This window comes from Manis javanica, chromosome 2 (genome assembly GCF_040802235.1).
Source record: "Manis javanica isolate MJ-LG chromosome 2, MJ_LKY, whole genome shotgun sequence".
NCBI classification, from domain to species: Eukaryota; Metazoa; Chordata; class Mammalia; order Pholidota; family Manidae; genus Manis; species Manis javanica.
In genome coordinates this window covers 35699433-35717345 of record NC_133157.1, presented here as the reverse complement: position 1 = coordinate 35717345, position 17913 = coordinate 35699433, and the positions used below count along the sequence as shown (strand labels likewise).

At 45.5% G+C, this 17913-nt stretch overlaps 2 protein-coding genes across 2 annotated transcripts in view; both read right to left on the bottom strand.

Annotated features, from left to right (window-relative positions):
- Positions 1-2964, bottom strand: part of SPATA31F3 (SPATA31 subfamily F member 3) — a 167675-nt gene extending 164711 nt beyond the window's left edge. Inside the window, exon 1 of the mRNA XM_073228019.1 lies at positions 52-2964. The gene's annotated coding sequence lies outside the window, so the exon portion shown is untranslated. The remainder of the gene's footprint in view (positions 1-51) is intronic.
- Positions 2965-3170: 206 nt separating this feature from the next.
- Positions 3171-17004, bottom strand: VCP (valosin containing protein). The gene is made up of 17 exons (XM_017671971.3): positions 16722-17004; positions 13273-13384; positions 12923-13095; positions 11696-11838; positions 10998-11128; positions 10359-10490; positions 8871-8973; positions 8082-8215; positions 7869-8004; positions 7416-7528; positions 6845-7009; positions 6633-6755; positions 6159-6371; positions 5668-5976; positions 5247-5402; positions 3976-4130; positions 3171-3823 (listed from the first exon to the last, which is right to left on the bottom strand). The coding sequence occupies exons 1-17, from the start codon at positions 16736-16738 to the stop codon at positions 3718-3720; spliced, it is 2421 nt and encodes an 806-aa protein (XP_017527460.1). The 5' UTR covers positions 16739-17004; the 3' UTR covers positions 3171-3717.
- Positions 17005-17913: the final 909 nt, after the last annotated feature.

The window sequence follows — 17913 nt, the reverse complement described above, 5'->3', positions numbered from 1 at the left end:
CTTTACCTCCCCATCTCCACTATCGGTCTTAGTTTAGTCATCATTTCTCACCATATGGTTGCTCTATTCCTTCTAATCCATCCTTCACATGGCTACAACTCTCTGGAGGTCAACTAACCCAGTCTCTTCACATGTCATAAAAGTAAAGAACTTAACAGATGCATCCTGTGGTCCCAGACTGGATGTTGATTTTGTCAGAACAGTTGTGCATTATGACATATTCATGTCATGACACATTTGGATCACTTGAGAAACTCTGAATATGGAAACTCTTGAGTATGAGATTAAATGAAAACTTACTGAAAGGGCAAGGCAGAGATTATTGACTAAAAAAAAGTGACAGGCTCTCATTTTAAAAATATAACATGTATGAACACATTTATACACACTGACAAAGATTCACAAAGATAGGAACAAAAGCTGATGATCTCTGGTTATTGGGAATATTAATTTTTAAAATTTGCTTGTATTTTTCTACAATGCACACGACTGCTTCTATAAAAATAAAAGGGTTTTTACAGGTGAACTGCCAATGGAAAAAAAAGTGAATTGTCTATGCACAACAATGCACATGAGGTTGACAATCATACCTAAGCTTTCAAATTGTTAGGTGAATTTTGTTTTTGCCACAAAAAAAATGAAAAAGTGTATTTCCTAGCACTGTAACCTATCACTTCCTGCCTAACCCCAATTGGACCCACATCTTTAGCATTAAGGTCACTCCTGGCATTTGAGTTCCTTCAACAATGTTGTTTGACTTCTTCAAATCCACCCCAGGACTCCCTTGGTAGTCAACCTGATGTTTCTTACTCTTGCTGTGTATTCTCTGACCTCTATGCCTTTTGCTCAAACTGCTTGTCCCGACTTCTCCTTGTCAAAAGTATCACACCTTTTAATAACCAGCCCAGACTACCTCCAGAGCCTTCTCTGATTCTTTTTTGGTATGGTTTCCACTTCCTTGAAGACCTGTAACAATTTGTGCCTTGTTGATACCCATTTCCTGACAGCATGGCTTACCAAGCCCTTTCAAAGTGAGGTTCTGTGAAGTCCACATTCCCAACCCAGTGCTCTTTCCACTCTACAGTATTCCCTCTGTACATCTGGTTGAGAAAAACAGGCAGGTAGAAGGCACATCTTATTCCCCTGCCTCCTCTAATGTCACTGTTCTGTTCCTAAGCTTTATTTAGCCCAAACCTGTCTATAGGGTCCAATTCAAAAACACACCACCTCCTGAACCCTCCCCCTCCTATTCCAACCTATTCCCTCCAAACTCCAGAAAAAGTCTCAAAGACAAAGCAATTCTGAGTTTCTACTTAACAAGGACATTTAATGAGTCTATGCATCTCTGGAGAGCTTGATGAAAAACCCAAATCTCATATTCTTAAGTCTTATTTTCAAGACCTCAGTAGGTTGTAGAGCTGGGGGTTAATAACAAACCACTTAACATTTGCCACAGTTCAGTTGAATTAACGATTGGCAGACCTGTGTTCCTCATGGGCATTGTGTGACCACTAGACTTCCAGGGCAACTTTTTGATCAGTATCTTAAATCCAAATATATCCCAATATGCCATAAAATCTTTGCTTTTGCTTCTGTGTTATATCACGGGTATATTTGATGCCATATGCTTGATTAGAAACCCATCTTCTAATCATGGCATCTATTTTAACTTCTGCATTTATTTTAACAGAAGTTATCAGCTACAGTAAGGTCACATTTCAGTTTCTTTCTGTGAACACTATAAGGGAAAAGAGGGACCACCCATACAACTTGCCTCTTTGTTTAAGTATGTAGGCTTCTGTAGGTGTAAGCCAATCATAGTCCCTCACAGTGATTTCTAGTTATATAGAGCACTGTCAATCGTCTTATCAGATTAGAATCTTGAGACCCAGAAAGAGGTAGGTACTTTGTTTAAAGCTACAGTTATAAATACACAAGTGCTGGAACTAGAACCAGGCTTCTCTCAAGTCTGCTCTTGGTTTTTCCTAAAGAATCTATCTTAAAGAGCTCCAACTTTCCTAAAATTTGACAAGGGAAGCAAAGCAATTATGCCAACACAAATTTCTATTATGTATCAACAAGTATCTGTACATATTTTGTGGGAAAATACCACTTGCCTTCTGTTGTTCCCATAGCTTGATGCAGAGGTACCAATTGTCTTTTCCCCAAAAGACCTTGTCTTTGGCCCTCATTGTGGTTAGGCTGCCAACCCATAGGGAAGAGACAAAGTGACCATGTTCAGAGTGGAGGGCTGAAGGCTAAGCCATCAGGATACCTAAATGGTGGGAAATCAAAGGAGGACAAAAGAATCTGGTAGAGAAAAGGTCATGGAAAACAAGGGAGAGCCAACTCAAATCCCAACAGTACAAAAATATCTACTTCATAGCATGGGTTTGAGATGCCCCAGTTTAACCAGCCAATATAACTGTGCCCTTGTAGATTATCTGTGTAGACCAGACCTGAGCCTGGTGTAAGTACTAGGATGACCAATACAAATTTGACTCAGTGGTTATTTTCTCTGCCCCATATTCCTCTTTGGGTAAGGCATTGCCCTACTAATCACAAAAGCAAAAAATGACTATGTTGGCACCTTTTAAGTGAAGAGGATACTCTATACTTGGACAATGCTATGTAAGCAATCATTTGAAAATCTGTGAGTAGGGGAGGATGTTAAAAAAAAAAAAAGACATCCGATATTACAATTTTGTATTAGAAAAAAGCTTTTTTTATATATAATACAAATTACATAAAGGTGGACATAATCATGTGATCCTCAACCACAGCATGAATAGGATTTTTAGATGCAACAAAAGAATATCCACCTCCAGAGATTTTATCTTTCCATAGGCTTAAGCTTTTTGGAGGGCACCCCAATGCAGTTCTTGGTCAGGGGAAGATTGCTCAGCAAGCCTAGCCTTACTATCCATATAAAATATAGGTAGCGGATACTACATTATCCCCATCTGGAGCTCCATCAGTCTGCTCCCCTCCACTGTAGCCCTATCCAGTGTTACTGCAGACATGAGGTGAGGCAGTAGGTCATACCAATGTTAATCAGAAAGGGAAGATGGGGCAATCTTACATCCAGGATTTCACATTTGGAAGAGTGCCTTGGCAGTGAGGGAGACCTTTACTAGGAAAGAAGCAGGCACAGGGGCCAGGACTCAGGCTCCATTTTGACCCAACGTTTATTGTCCTTTTACAACATGTAATTTTTGGCTTAGAAACTGCTTGTGATTAGTTTTCCAACATTAACTCAAAAGCATGTAAAATAATCAACCTACTCTCTATAAAACACACAGCAATTGCAGCCCTTCACCCTCCTGCCCAGGTTGGGTAGGAAGAGGGAGGGAGAGCCTGGGCAGCACTGAGTACAGCGCAGATGCTTTGCTGTGGGGAGTGGTGGCAGTGCCTTGCTTCACACCCACAGGGTCCCCTGCACTGCCCCAAACTACAACAGAAATAGTGTAGGCCCAAGGCCCATTTCCTTGGTGGTAATTCACTCTCCGCCTCCCAAATGAAAATCGCTTTTATTTTATTACTTTTGTATTTTTTTTGCAACAAAAACCCCCTGTCCAGAGTCTGACTATAGCTGAACTGTTCAGACTGAGGAATGGAGCAGGCCATGGGTACACTCCTGGTCCCTCCTGGGTGAGCATCCCCACCCTGAGGGAACAAGGTCCAGCCAGGCCAGCTCGCTGCACGCTGGCCATCAGCTTAGCCATACAGGTCATCATCATTGTCTTCTGTGTACACACTGCCACCTGTGCCACCTCCACTGCCCTGACTGGGGCCAGCTCCACCCTGGTTTCCTGAAGGGAATCTGTGTGCACAAAAGCAGAGCCAAAAAAGAGGATTATGATAGAGCATGTGTAGGATTTTCACAACTACCCCTTAGCCTTCTTAGGACTCCCATTACCTTGGTTGTACAATTCCCCAAAATAACTTAAGCACTGCCCACTGTAACCTAGTTACCTGAAGCTGCCAAAGCCCCGACTCTGCTGAAGGGTCTGAGCAAACATCTCATACTTCCGGATGTCATTGTCGCTAACAGAACGGCGAGCAAAGCGCATGGCTTCCTCAAAATGATCTCGGCGGATCTCTGGCACCGGATCATCCTCTTCTACCTCCTGTAGGGTTGGTAAACACAAACCACCAAGGTTAATTAAGGCCCAGCCTGGATTCCTTCCCTGGCCTTCCTGCTCCCAATTACTGCAGTGGTTTACTGGTCCCCCTGCCTCTCCAACCCAACCTGAGTAAGTTGCCAGGCCAATCTTCCCAGAATTGAGTCACTGCCCTGCTTAAAAACCTGTGAGTCCATTATGGAAAAGGCAAAACTGGTAGGGACAGAAATCACTAAAGTAGCTGCCAGGGGCTTAGAGTGGGAAGAAGCTGACCAAAGTGGCACAAGGAAATTTTGGAGTATCTGTTTTTCAACTGTGGTAGTAACCACCACACATTTGTCAAAAAGTACAAAAAAATAGTATACCTAAAAATGGTGAGTTTTACAATATATAAATTATACCTTAATAAACCTAAATATTAAAAAGAAAGCATCAACGGCTCTCAGTGCTTACCACATCTGGATTACACCATACCTAGTGGCCTCACTTCCAGGAACATATGCCCTCTAAGTTTACCCAGGTTTTCCCAATTCCTGCAACCCTACTTCCTATTTGGGCTTCCCATTTCATCTGAATTCTACTCTTTTTAGACCAGCTCAAACCCTGTCTCTTCCACTTGCTTGACTTACGAGATTGCTCCCTAAGATTAATGTATTAGTAGTTTCTAAGCTTTTTATCACAGAGGAGGGATGTCACAGACCCCCACCAAAAGGTTAAGACAGTTTTTCCTTCACTTATTTATTAAGTCTCTAACATGGTGCCATGATACAGTGAGAAACAAGCAAGATGATACACTAGAGCCCCTATCTTTATAGAACTTACACACACACCAAATTTTTTTCATTTAGTTTCAGGTCCATGGATCCTAGATTCTAAGCCCTACTCAACTTATTTATCTGCACAACCATATTTTTATTTCCCTCATGGAGTCTGACCATCTCTTCTCAGCCTTTGTAATTCCAGACTAAAAGCGTTAACCCTAAGCATTCTTGTTACCTTGCTAAACATCTCACTCAGATGGTCTTTCCAAAACCTTATACTCCTTAATACTCTAGGAACATGGTGGAGACTATCCTCTGGCTCCCCATGACTGGCACACCTGGAGAATGGATGCAGACTCACCATGGCTGATGGGTTGGTCTGCCTCTCCCGTTCTCGCCTAATCTCACTCTCGATAGATTCCCGGATGGCCAGTTTGCAAGCACGTTGGCAAATCTCTGTCAGGTCAGCGCCAGAGAAGCCATTAGTCATCTTAGCCAGGAACTCCAAATCCACATCCTAAGAGAAGCAACAGAGCTATCTTAGTATTTAGCCTCTCCTCCCATGGTACATTGACCTTGAAGCCACCCAAGCACTCTCAATGCCAGTTTGTCCCATCTTTTGCCAGCCTATTTTATTCCCAACTGTGGGTCATCCTAATACCTTCAAAATTTCCATCTTCCCTTCATAGGCCTAACCCAAGAAATCCCCAATGGAATCTTGCCCAGGAACCAGAGCGCTCCACACTAATACAAGTCCTCACAGCCCATGACCCTGCACTTGCCTTGGCAACTGGGGACTTGCGCAGGTTCGCCTTGAGGATGGCAACACGGGACTTCTCATCAGGAAGTGGGATGTAGATGAGCTGATCAAGGCGACCAGGTCGCAGGATGGCAGGATCAATGATGTCAGGCCGGTTGGTAGCGCCAATGATAAACACATTCTTTTTTGTGGACATGCCATCCATTTCTGTCAGGATCTGGTTGATGACTCGGTCAGCAGCCCCACCACCATCTCCAATATTACCACCACGGGCCTTGGCAATTGAATCCAGCTCATCAAAGAACAGTACACAGGGGGCAGCTTGGCGGGCCTGTGGGATGGACAGATGGACTCAAGCATTAGCACAATTGGGTCTCTCAGACCTGAGAAGGAAAGGAAAATAAAGTGACCTTCATTGCCCCAGCTGAGGTGCCAGAATGAGATGGTTTTAACTCTCCCACAGAAACAGCCTCCATCCCTGCCTTGCCACCAGCCCAGCCACCTGCAGCTCACCTTGTCAAAGATTTCCCTGACATTGGCCTCGGACTCCCCAAACCACATGGTAAGCAGCTCAGGACCCTTGATAGAGATGAAGTTGGCCTGGCACTCATTAGCAATAGCTTTGGCCAGCAAGGTTTTCCCACATCCAGGAGGTCCATAGAACAGCACTCCCTTGGAGGGTGTCATGCCAAACTTGAGGAATTTGTCTGGGTGCTCCACAGGATACTAGGAAGAAAAGGGAAGAGGGTTCAGGGTTACCCCCCTCAGTTAGAAAGAAACCAAACCAAAAAGAAGATCTCCACCAACCACCCCGTGGTCTAAGACCTAGGTTCCCAAGGCGCAGGCTACTTGGTGCATCCAACCTGAGAAAGGCAAGTCCTGAATTATGCTCCCATAATTCCTGCAATGAATATGACACCACCTCAAGACCACCCAGCTCAATTAGTGTACTTAGGCAGTGACTCACTCCAGACCAATCCACCCTACCTGGACCAGCTCCTGCAGCTCACGTTTGACATCCTCCAGGCCCCCAATATCTTCCCAGGTCACCTGCGGCACTTCCACCACAGTTTCCCGCAGTGCTGATGGGTTGCTCTGGCTTAGGGCCCACTAAAAAGGGAAGAAAAACTGGGCATCAGACTTGCCAGGGGAGAGATCAAAGTGCATATGTGTATCTCAGACATGGGTGTGGTTCTTACCCGGAAGTCATCCATAGTAACTGCCAGGGAGTTCATGACCTCAGCATCGATGGTTTCATCCTCTAGGTCAATGAGGTCCATCTTCTTACGGATGGCCTGCAGAGCAGCCTCTGAGCAGAGGGCTGCTAAGTCGGCACCCACATGCCCATGAGTCTCATTGGCTACCTGCAGATAGAAGATTTACTTACTATCCTGTCTCTAAAACCTACCTACCTTAGGAGGCTCAGTGACAACAGAATCCCAGCCCCTTCTCCTGACTCCCATCTTTGGGTCTTCCCAAATCCCTGAACACATACAAGAAGACCTTTCACTGGTTGGGTTTTAAGCATTCAAGCCTTGGCTAGGGCCTGAAAATAAAGCTGCATCCAAAATTCTGGCTTATCTAATGCAGTACCAACTGAGAAGCATACCAATTCCAGTGTCCTGGATTCAATCTCAGATCATTTCCTTTCACTTGACCCAGAATCAAAATCAATCTCCTCACCTATTAAACTTATATCCATGGCCAGTTCTCTCCAACTGCCCAGAAACAGATATCATAACTCCTGGCCAACCCTCATCACCCCTCCACCTGTTCCAGGTCCACATCATCTGCCAGCTTCATGTTCTTGGTATGGATCTGAAGAATTTCCAAGCGTCCTGTAGCATCAGGGATTCCAATATCTACCTCCCTGTCGAAGCGACCTGTGGGACAGTAGGAGAACATAGGGCTCATTTCTGATTTTTAAAGGACCTAAGGTAACCAACGATCCTAGTCCACCCAGGACTGTCCTGCTGTTAGCAATCAAAGTCCCATGTCCTGGGAAACACTAGTCTCAGGCAAACCAGGGAAGGCTGGTCACCCTAGATTAAGACATGGGATAAAAAGAAAGGCCCAGATTCCTGGGCCTTATCACTACAGAGCTTCAAGAAATCCTCATAAGTTGACTTTGATCAAGGACAGACATGGGACCAGAGATTAAACCCAGTAAAGTTAAAATATTTCTGTGAGCAAGGGTAGGGTTGAGAAATTTGAAATCCTTACCAAACCGCCGAAGGGCTGGATCAATGCTGTTGGGTCTGTTGGTTGCCGCCATAACAATCACATGCGCTCTCTGCTTTAGGCCATCCATGAGGGTCAACAACTGTGACACGATACGCCGCTCCACCTCCCCGTGGGTCTGTAGGGACAGACTTTCTGGTCACAAGAGAAGTTAGGACCTTTCAACCCCCATTATCCCATCAGGTAAGTTCCTACTTTCTCTCTTTTGGGGGCAATGGCATCCAGCTCATCAATGAAGATGATAGCAGGAGCATTCTTCTCAGCCTCCTCAAAGGCTTTACGAAGGTTGCTCTCAGACTCACCAGCTAACTTGCTCATGATCTCAGGACCTGAAAAGATACAAAATTGAGGCAATGACAAAGCTACATCCTTCTTCAAACCCAGGAGAAATTAGTTATCATGTTTGCCTACAGCCCAGAGATAGGTCCTGGGTGAGAATGTGGTAACCTCTGCCTACTCTCACAGCTTCTACCAAGCATTATCCCAGGATAGCCACCACGCCAGGCTGGAGAGAAGCCAAGAGACTCAGTATATTTATCTCACACTCAAGCTGAAAGTGTAAAGATGACAGCAGATGCTCTGGGACCTCTGGCCAGATCAGGAAAAAGAGCACACCAGCTAGACCTCACCAGCTAAATATTTTCAAAGAGCCAGTTATCTCAGCCAATCTTCTCCCAAACGCTCTTGAATAAATAAGCATAGACTTTTTGAGTTCTCACTCTAATTTGCTCCCCCTAAATGTCATTCATTAGCCTGCCTACAATCTTCCTTAGGTGGGGATACATCAGGGGGGCCCCAGAGTAAAATACCTTCCCCTTGTTGCATATCTGTCTGTAATGTACCCCAGCAAAAGAAAGATGTTAAAGAATAAACAAGGGCATGTGTGCAAGTCAGTGCATCCATGAATTCTTCAGCTCAGGAGACTTGTTCATGCTCAGCTCCAAGTTGGCTCCAGCCAAACAAAAGCTGAACAAAGTGTCATACCATTGATCAAGAAGAAAAAAGCTCCGGTCTCATTTGCCACAGCTCGAGCAATCAGGGTCTTCCCAGTTCCTGGAGGTCCATAGAGCAGGATTCCCCGAGGAGGCTGAGGACCAACACAGAGAATGTCAAAAGCTTCAGACTCGCACCTTCTCCCAATGTCGCCCACCCTAGAATGGCTTGGAATTGGGCTCTATCTAGAGAGGGTGAGAGTTAGAAATCAACCCTGACACAGTAAGAATGAGCCCTCAACAGCAGCTGCTGGAAGATAGTTTACTTCATACCATACTCACATCTCATCAGCAGAGAAAATATTGCTCGAAAGCTGTCAACATTTATGATTACAACTTGCATAGAAGACTAAGGGCAGAGAAACCCTAAACTGCTGTGTGCTAAATTTGAAAATCTGGGACAAGAGACCATTAGACCAAGGGCTTGATTAGACAAAGGTCAAGGACTAACTCAGTCATCTAATAAAGTGTTGCCAGAGACTAACTTAACTCCAGAAATCGCAACCTCTAGGATTATCAAGTTGGAGTGCTTTTCCTTACCACCAACCACCAAGTTTTCCTCTTTGATACTGTCTTTTCTGTGGCCCCATCCATAGGCAACTCACTAAAGTGCCCATATATAAGATAAAATTATCTGCATGGTGCATACTAGGAAAAGGGGCAATAATTTCATCCTCAGTGTTCCAAGATATGGAAATATTGGAAGTTACATTCTAAAACAGCAGTTCTCAAATGTTTTGGATTCAGGACTCTTCATACTTTGCAAATGTCCTTAATTTCTCCCTCTACTGGGTAACATTGCTATAGTGGGTTGGCAAAACATGGAGAAAGTTGTTTGTAATAGGGTCCATGAATGGTTTTTACATTTTTAAAGGGTTATAATAGGAGAACAGAAACACGTGATAGAAAACTAAGTTGGCTTGCTTTCTTCTAGACAATTAGTAACTTTAATGAATTTAGAGTCCTTGACAAGATTTTTTAAAAAAAGCATTATTGCCTTTAGAATCCAAGGCAATAGTAAAAGTCATGTATGAAAACAGGGCCCTAGGAAATGATTTCCCTCATTTGTGGAGTATAACAATGAAGCAAAACTGAAGGAAAATAGCAGCCGGCTCAGAGACTCTAAGAATGAACTAGTGGTTACCAAAGGGGAGGGGTGTGGGAGAGAGGGAGAAGGGGATTGAGGGGTATTATGTTTAGTACACGCAGTGTGGGGATCATGGGGAAGACAGTGTAGCACAGAGAAGGCAGAGTGAATCTGTGGCATCTTACTGCACTGGGGTATGGGTGGGGACTTGATAATATGGGTAAATATAGTAACCACATTGTTTTTTCACGTGAAACCTTTGTTAGTGTATATCAATAATACCTTAACAAAAAATTTTTTAAAAAAAGAAAAAGAAAACAGGGCCCTAGGATTAGATACTGAGGAGTCATTAATTACCACCCTAGACTATATCCCAGAGTCCAGAATGCTCACCTTCACACCAATTGCCTTAAAGAGGGCAGGATGTCTCAAGGGCAGCTCTACCATCTCCTTTATTTGAGCTAGCTGTTTCCTGCAGCCACCAATGTCATCATAGCCTACTTCGTTCAAGGACTCTTCCTCATCCTGAATATGCAGGAGACAAAAGAAAAGGTGAAAGCAGGAATACTACTGTCAGCACATGTTTTTCCAAATCCTTCCTGGCTGGAGTACAGAAGTCTGCTATATGAGAAGATTCTCCTCTAAGGCGATCTTACCTCAAAGAACAATTCTAAAAACCCCAAGGCAAAGATTTCTAGCCTAGCCTTTCCCTTCACACTGTCCTTAGTCTTACTGGGAAGGCTCCCTGAAGACCTGAAGCTGAATAATCTGGGAATGAGCAGAGGTCTGGATGCCATCATCAGCAACACTTCTCCAAAAATTACTCCAACCACTTAGATTCTTTGGTTTCAATCTAGATACTTTAAAAAAAGTGTCAGGTTGTTTCTAAGAAACACCAAGGACCAGAAATAGCTGGGAGGTTTCCTACCTCTGGAAAGAAGCTTAGTACCAAAGAGCAGTCTGGATAGCTACCACATGACTGCCCCACTGAATATCATGAAATCAGGTCCTGGAATCAGGGAGAGAACTCACCTCTCGTTTGATAGGCTCCCCTTCACAGTGGATCACTGTGTCTGGAGCAACAATGCAGTATGGACTGGGATCTGTCTCCACTACTTTGAACTCTACAGCACGCATTCCACCCCGAACAAGGAAAATGTCTCCTGTGAGAGGAATCAACAGAAGGTAATTAGAGGTGTCAACAAGACCAAGTAAGAATTCCTCATAAGAACCTGGGACTAGAATGACAAGTTCACTAGATATTGCCCTTTCTCCTTCCCACCCTCATCTTATTGAGCGTAACTCTTATTAAGCTAAACTCTGAAAAGTACTCTCCTACTCAAGAGGACAGTGATCAGGTTTTTGACTTCTGGGGTACAGGTAATACAAGTTTTCACAACTACCACCAGTGGTAGAGGTAGAGCTATGCTAAATATTAAATACACTCTGGAGAGTGATATAGCCAAAATGGCCCATCTCCTCCTTCATTCAGAGATACAAGAGAAGGCGGCTTACTCTGGAGCAGGAAGTGAAGTAGAAATGGAGAAATGAGAGACTATGGGTACGGGGGAGTGTATAGAGAAATGGGGAAGGACAGAGTACACATGAGCACGCATGCAGAATGTATGTGTATGAACATACGCAAGTGAGACAAAGATGCTCCAAGAATTACTCCCGAGTATTCCTACAAACAACCGTCCTTAAGTTTGGTCCCTAGAGTTCTCTCTTACCTTTCCGGATGGGTCGATAAGCTTCCAAGAAGTATGGTTTAAGGTATACCTCGAAGAGATTGCCAGTGATGCCTTCCACCGTGTCATCGATGGGCAGCACATGGATACGTTTGCCATACTTCACATCAGGGCATGGCTGGATGCTGAGGATGACAAGCAGACTCCACATTACCAAACACACTGCAGCCCCAAGCCTGGGCGTCCAAAAGGACCTGGCACAGAAGGCTGATGGCAAGTGCAAGAGAAAAGGCAGGGATGGCTTTAGGTGAAGAGATGCAGAAAGGTAAGGTGGGAGTGAGGACAGATAAACAGCCAAGCAGAACTGAGACAAGTCATATTCAGGGTGGGAGCACAGGGGGAGCCACCAGAAGCTACAGGGCTGCCCACTCCCATTAGTGAGCCAAAAGTCTCACACACAAGGAACCCCCAAAATATGTGAGGGAGGGTCTTCAGTGGGAAATATCCAATGGTGACCCATTCTAGCTAATACTGGTGACCCAATGTTACAAAGGGAGACGATAGTCTGACAAGTGTCAGACGCAGAGGAATAGAAGTGTAAAAATAATCTCAGCCAGGGTCAGAGCACCTCAAGAAAGTAACCAAGCACCTCCAGGAAGAAGGCTACATGAAAAGTAGATGCATGAAAAAGAATCAGGAGCCTGAGATGTTCCTGGCCAGGTGACAGGTGGGTAGCGCCTACTAGTAATTACTCCAAGATGGGGAACAACTCTTGCCTAACCCAAGTCCAAAATCACTCAGACTGGAGTTGTCCTATGTCCGGCTCAAACTATGCCTCACTCTTAGACTAAAGACCTTAAAAAGACCTACAAGGAGTCCATCTCCTATGCCCACACACTTCCACCTCATTCCAGCCCCAACATCAGCCATCAATCCAACATAGCAGTGAGGTTATTTGGCAGAAGCATTACCTCAAATGGCATCCTAAATCAGGGTCTAAGGTGTGATAAATTATACCACTGGTAGAAAAAAATAAAGGCAACAAGAAAATCAGAGAAATGCCAACTTGCCCCAAAGATCATGCAAAGGCAGATTTTGAAGTCACAGGGAGTCAGGACCAAAACCTAAAGATAACCCTGACACCTAAGTCTTCCCAAGGCTAGAAGGCTTCAGATATCTGCAGCTACCCAGGCCTTTGTGGGGATCCTGCCTGTAATGAAGGCTATCTCTGGCCTCCCATCCCTGAGGAGCCAAGAACCCCCCACACACCTGATGACATCCCCTAGGTGTACTCGAAGATTATTCCGGACAACTCTATTCATTCGAATCTTCTCATCAGAACACGTGTCATCAGAAAGCACAATGCACACAGCTTCCCGCCTCTTCTTTCCTTTCAGCAACACTGTGTCACCTCGGAACAACTGCAACTCATCCATCTTGGGCTGAGAAAAGAAAGTTAAGGCCTTTGGGGGTCACTGGACCAGAGGGTAAGCAGCAGCCCTGGAGGTTGGGATTCCCAGTATACCCCACTCTACCTGTGGTCACTGCAAGGAAAATAAGAAAAGAAGCTCTCAGGTTAAGTATAATGAGGCAAGACTGGGACTGTGGACCTAACTTACCTGGGACAAGGACACCACACTGTTGTCCTCATTAATGGCTTCATCAACAATTAACCGATTGGGACGGTTCTTCTGTTTAAGAATAGCTGTTGATAAGTCATCACCTTTTGAACTAGAAAGAGAAAATAAAGTCAGTCCCACTTACATACTCCAGCTCCAGAGACCCTACCAGTCTCTAAAACTCACACTTAGAATAAGAAATAGGGGATAGATGAAGCTGTCCCTACATCATAAAGCTCGGATGAAGGAAATTCAGCCAAAACCATGAAGAGTCCTATCTAGCATGTTATACAATTCCCATTCCATCAGCTCTTTAGTTATTCTGAGCACTGGTATCCTAGCTGTAATGCCCCAAGTGATTTTTGCCCTAGGGTCAGGGAACTATAGCTTAAGAAGACAAAACAGAAGTGAAAGCTAAGTAGCAATTAGAGAAATTAAAATAGTCTTAGTACAGAATAGTGACTAAGAGAAGGGGCTCTGTAATCAGACCTGCTGGGTCAGAATTCCAACCCTGTCACTGCCTAACTGTGATCTTGGGCAAGTTATTAACCTCTCTGGATGTTGATGTCCTCATCTGCAAACTGGGGGACATAGTAGTACCTGTCTCAGAAGGTTATTTTCTTAAGTGAGGTAATGAATACAAAACGTTGAACACAATACCTGTCACATGATATTAATGGTCACTGAGTATTAATGATTAGCACTGAGTTAACAAAGCACAAGCTCTTTCTTTGCTAATCTTCTTGCAGAATGAAGCGGCCAAGAAAACTTCCTGTAAGGCTCAGGGAGGCCCCAAGTCCCACCAAGCAAGCCTGGGGACAGTGATGCAGAATCATTAGCACTACCCTTCTTACTGGCCAAACATGCTGAACTCCAGAGTATTCTATGTATCACAGAAATGTCAAACATAAAAGACACTGTATTTGAGAACAAAACAAAAAAACAGTAACAGATCGAGAACCTTCAGAATGAGGCTCACGTTCCAAAGATGGTAATCTCTCCAAAGACACACAACTCCATGGAGTTTGTTCAAAAAGTCAAAACCAAGAAATGCTGAGGCACAGGGCAGACCTAATCCCTCTCACCTAAATCAAGATTACCTGAGTCTAAATTCATTTAAAACTCTAAACAACTTCTATCATTTCCTAGAAGCTAAGTAAGATCATTCACCCAACACCAATTTCTTACCCAGTTCATTTCCAGCTTTCACTAACTAGACAGTCAACTATTCCTGAGAACCTTTTCAATGAATTATTTAACAAACAAATTAACAAGTATATACCAGGTACTGTTCTAGGATACATCAGTCAATAAAACAGTATTCCTATTAGAAAAGGATGCTTATGCTACACAATAGCAGCTAGCAAGTTAGAGGGTTTTTACATCTTTTGGTCCTGATACACCAACAGAAATACAAATCCCATTCATCTAACAATGTTGTAAGCTTTCTGCTAATCCTCTTCACATAGGTTGCACTTTTAAACTAGTTTCTAAGAGTAGAGTTTCCTCAGCTTAAGCGTGCTTCCCCCCAACCCAAGTGTGGCAGTCTGGGCACAATGCTGCAAAGTAAGCAGACTTTTCCAATGCTTACCAACACCTTTGAGGGCAAACATGGTCAATGTGACAGATGAGGGCAATTTAAACCATTGACTCTGCCTCTCCCCCAAGCACTGAAATTCCCTCCAAGGGCTGCCCAGCTTTCTATTTGACGATAGGACGAGCTAGAGAGAAGTAAAATACCCAATGTTTCTCTAATCATCACAGTTTGTATTCTAACCCCAAGCTAGTCTAGGAAAACTTCCAATCTGCCTACCATTCCTGACTCTGGCACTGGATTGGTATGCTCTTCCTTCCGCATACATCTACTGAGATCAAAGGAAGTAACTTCTAAAAGAGAGAATTCAGGGAAGGCAGTATAGCACAGAGAAGGCAGATAGTGTCTCTATAGTATCTTACTACGCTGATGGACAGTGACTGCAATAGGGCATGTGGTGGGAACTTGATAATATAGGTGAATGCAGTAACCACAATGTTGCTCATGTGAAACCTTCATAAGATGGTTTATCAATGATACTTTAATAAGAAAATAGATAAATAAATAAAAGAGAGAATTCAGTATGATCATGGGCCAACAGCAGTCCTGGAGGCTCTTTGAAGACACCCCCCATTGTCTTCTGCATGAGTCAGGCCCCTGCAGAAACCCAATTGGGCCACAGGGAACTTGGAGGGAATTCAGGTAAGAGTAATCAAGATGACCTAGAGGTTAGAAACCATTTATGTATGATGCCAGGTTCTAAGAATTCTGGATTTTAATTTTTAGTCTTTAAAACAGAAGACTGACTGGATAACCTAAGAGAATATTTTTAGTATTAATAAGTAGTCTTTTCAAACAGGCACCCAATAATACTTCATCTCGATTCAGAAACTTGAAAAAAAAGGAACCCAACTCTATAAATTCTCTTCAAGTCAGGAAGTGATTTGCATTGAAGAGTTTCCATAAGATTGCTGTGCCTTTTTCCACCCCACTCCCCGACTACCTAAAGTTATTGATTCTAAATTCAACTGGCAGAGGTGGCCAGGTTTTAACTGATGCTTTACTAAATGGGTGGAGGGCTTAGGATTTCTCTACACAGCACCTTGGGGAAAGCAGAGCGTGTATTCTAGTTAAGGAAATTTGACCTTCACACCAAGAAAAGCAGAAAACTAGGAAGGCCCACAAAATACAAACTGAGAATCGAAAGCTGCTTCTCCTCGCCCCCATTTCGCAAAATCAAGGAAAACTGACTAAACTTTTCTCACAGGAGTAACAAGCCTTAAGTAGGAAGACCAGAAACGAAAAAGCTATGGACCTCCCTCTCCCTAACAGCCCCACGCGCCTCTGGTCGCGAAGGATGCCAACCATTGGCCAGGCGGACCCGGCTTCCCGGAGCTCGCCCGGCCTTCCCCGTTCCGGCCTCCGCCAGTCTCCGGGCGCCTAAGGCCTTCACGTGGCCCAAAGTCCACGCCCACCGGGCCCAGCCAGGGTGTCGGGCGCTCGGGGCCTGCTCCCTCCGGGGACCACAGGCCTTCAGCGGGTGGTGGGCAGAATGGCAGGTGGGCGCCCCACGACCCTAGGGCTCCACTGCGGTAAAGTGGGCCCCGAGTCCTCTCTAGGCAGGGACCGCCGTTCCGAGGGCGCCAATCAAGCCGGCCGGGGCCTACATGACACAGCACCATCCGGCCCAGGCCCCGACCCAGGCCAACGCTGGCCCCACCTAGGAGGCGCGCGGGGCTGCGGTCAGGCCCTCTCGGGCCCGTGGCCCCTTACTCGCTCCGTTCCTCTCCTTCTCTCCCTCCTTCCCCGTCTCCACCTTTTAGACGCGCCCACAGCCAAGCCCCGCCGGGCCTACCCAGAGCGGTGGGTCCCCCGGTGCGCGCACCCGAGCGAGCGGGCGCGCGCACACACTCACTCAGCTCCGGAGGCCATGACGCGTGCCTCTCCCGGCCGGCGGCTGTGGAGGCCCGCGGGTAACGGCTACGAGGGGTGGCAAGCGACCGACTGGGCCGAGGCTCAGCTCTCCTGGGTGGGGGACAAGAAGCGACAACAAACCCGCAAGCGTCCTCCCTCTCGCTTCCTCCCAGAGGCAACGGGGCGGTGGGCGGGCGAGAGACGCTGGCTCCTGATCAGCGAGGGGCCAGCAGCTGCGACTCAAAAGACGAGTGCAAACGCTGCGCTGAGACTGAGCAGAGAAGAGCCGAATCATCGGAAGGATAGGTGCTCTCACCTCAACCAATCAGCGCCTGCCCTAGGGACGGACTCCCGCCCACCTCTCCCCAGCAACCCGCGGACCAGAGCCAATCAGGAAATTCGCTAGCGGCCTGGCTCCCGCCTCACGGATGCAGCACGCCTAGCAACGCCACGTCAATTGGCCTCAACGCTATGCTTCCGCGACAGATTGGTAGTCTCAACCAATCAACGAAAGGAATGAAGCCAGATCGGCGGGTGAAAGGATAGCTTTTAATCCCTTGGAGGCGGACTCTCCCACTTGGCTCCAGCTCATTGGCTCCCGTGGTTATCCCGCTGGAAGAAACTGGCACAATGGATTGAACCCTTGTATTAGTCTAGTCCAGTCGTAGTAATAATTTGAACACCATCTTTACCAAAACTTGAGGACCCACTCTAACTCCTCTCCTTGCTCCTTCCAAACGCTGGCTCCAGCCACCCCTACTCTGGACCCTTTGACCAGCACCCCAGTTCTTAATCCACTCTACCCTATTGTCATTGCACTCTGATAACCTAAGTCCCACAGGCTTTACAGTTCCTCAGTGCTTGGAGGTACATTCTTCCTCTCACTTCTGCGTATCGATATCACCAGCTGGAGCACTTAAGTCCAGAGTGGGTCAAAAGGCAATCACAGAACACAGCAGACTCGACAGGGCCCAAAGCAGCAAGAAAATTGCAGCCTGAGACCTGAAGTCTGTAGACCCAAATTGAGAGCTACCCCTGACTGTATTCAATAGCCGGCTTTGGTGGCATGCTGATTCAATTCACTCTTCACCCACTATGCACACTGACATTTTTGACTGAGACAGTCAAATCCCAAACTGGGGAGTCTCAGAGACTGAGAGTTCTGCTTGTCGTTCCCCTCTAAGAAACATACC

What these genes read in the sequence shown, in the direction of transcription:
- VCP (XM_017671971.3), bottom strand. An exon ending in GTGTGGTGTCCTTGTCCCAG is followed by an intron (nt 13,096 to 13,272) that starts GTAAGTTAGGTC and finishes TTCTTTTCTCAG; the next exon opens with CCCAAGATGGATGAGTTGCA. An exon ending in TTAAGGCAATTGGTGTGAAG is followed by an intron (nt 8,974 to 10,358) that starts GTGAGCATTCTG and finishes GTTGGTCCTCAG; the next exon opens with CCTCCTCGGGGAATCCTGCT.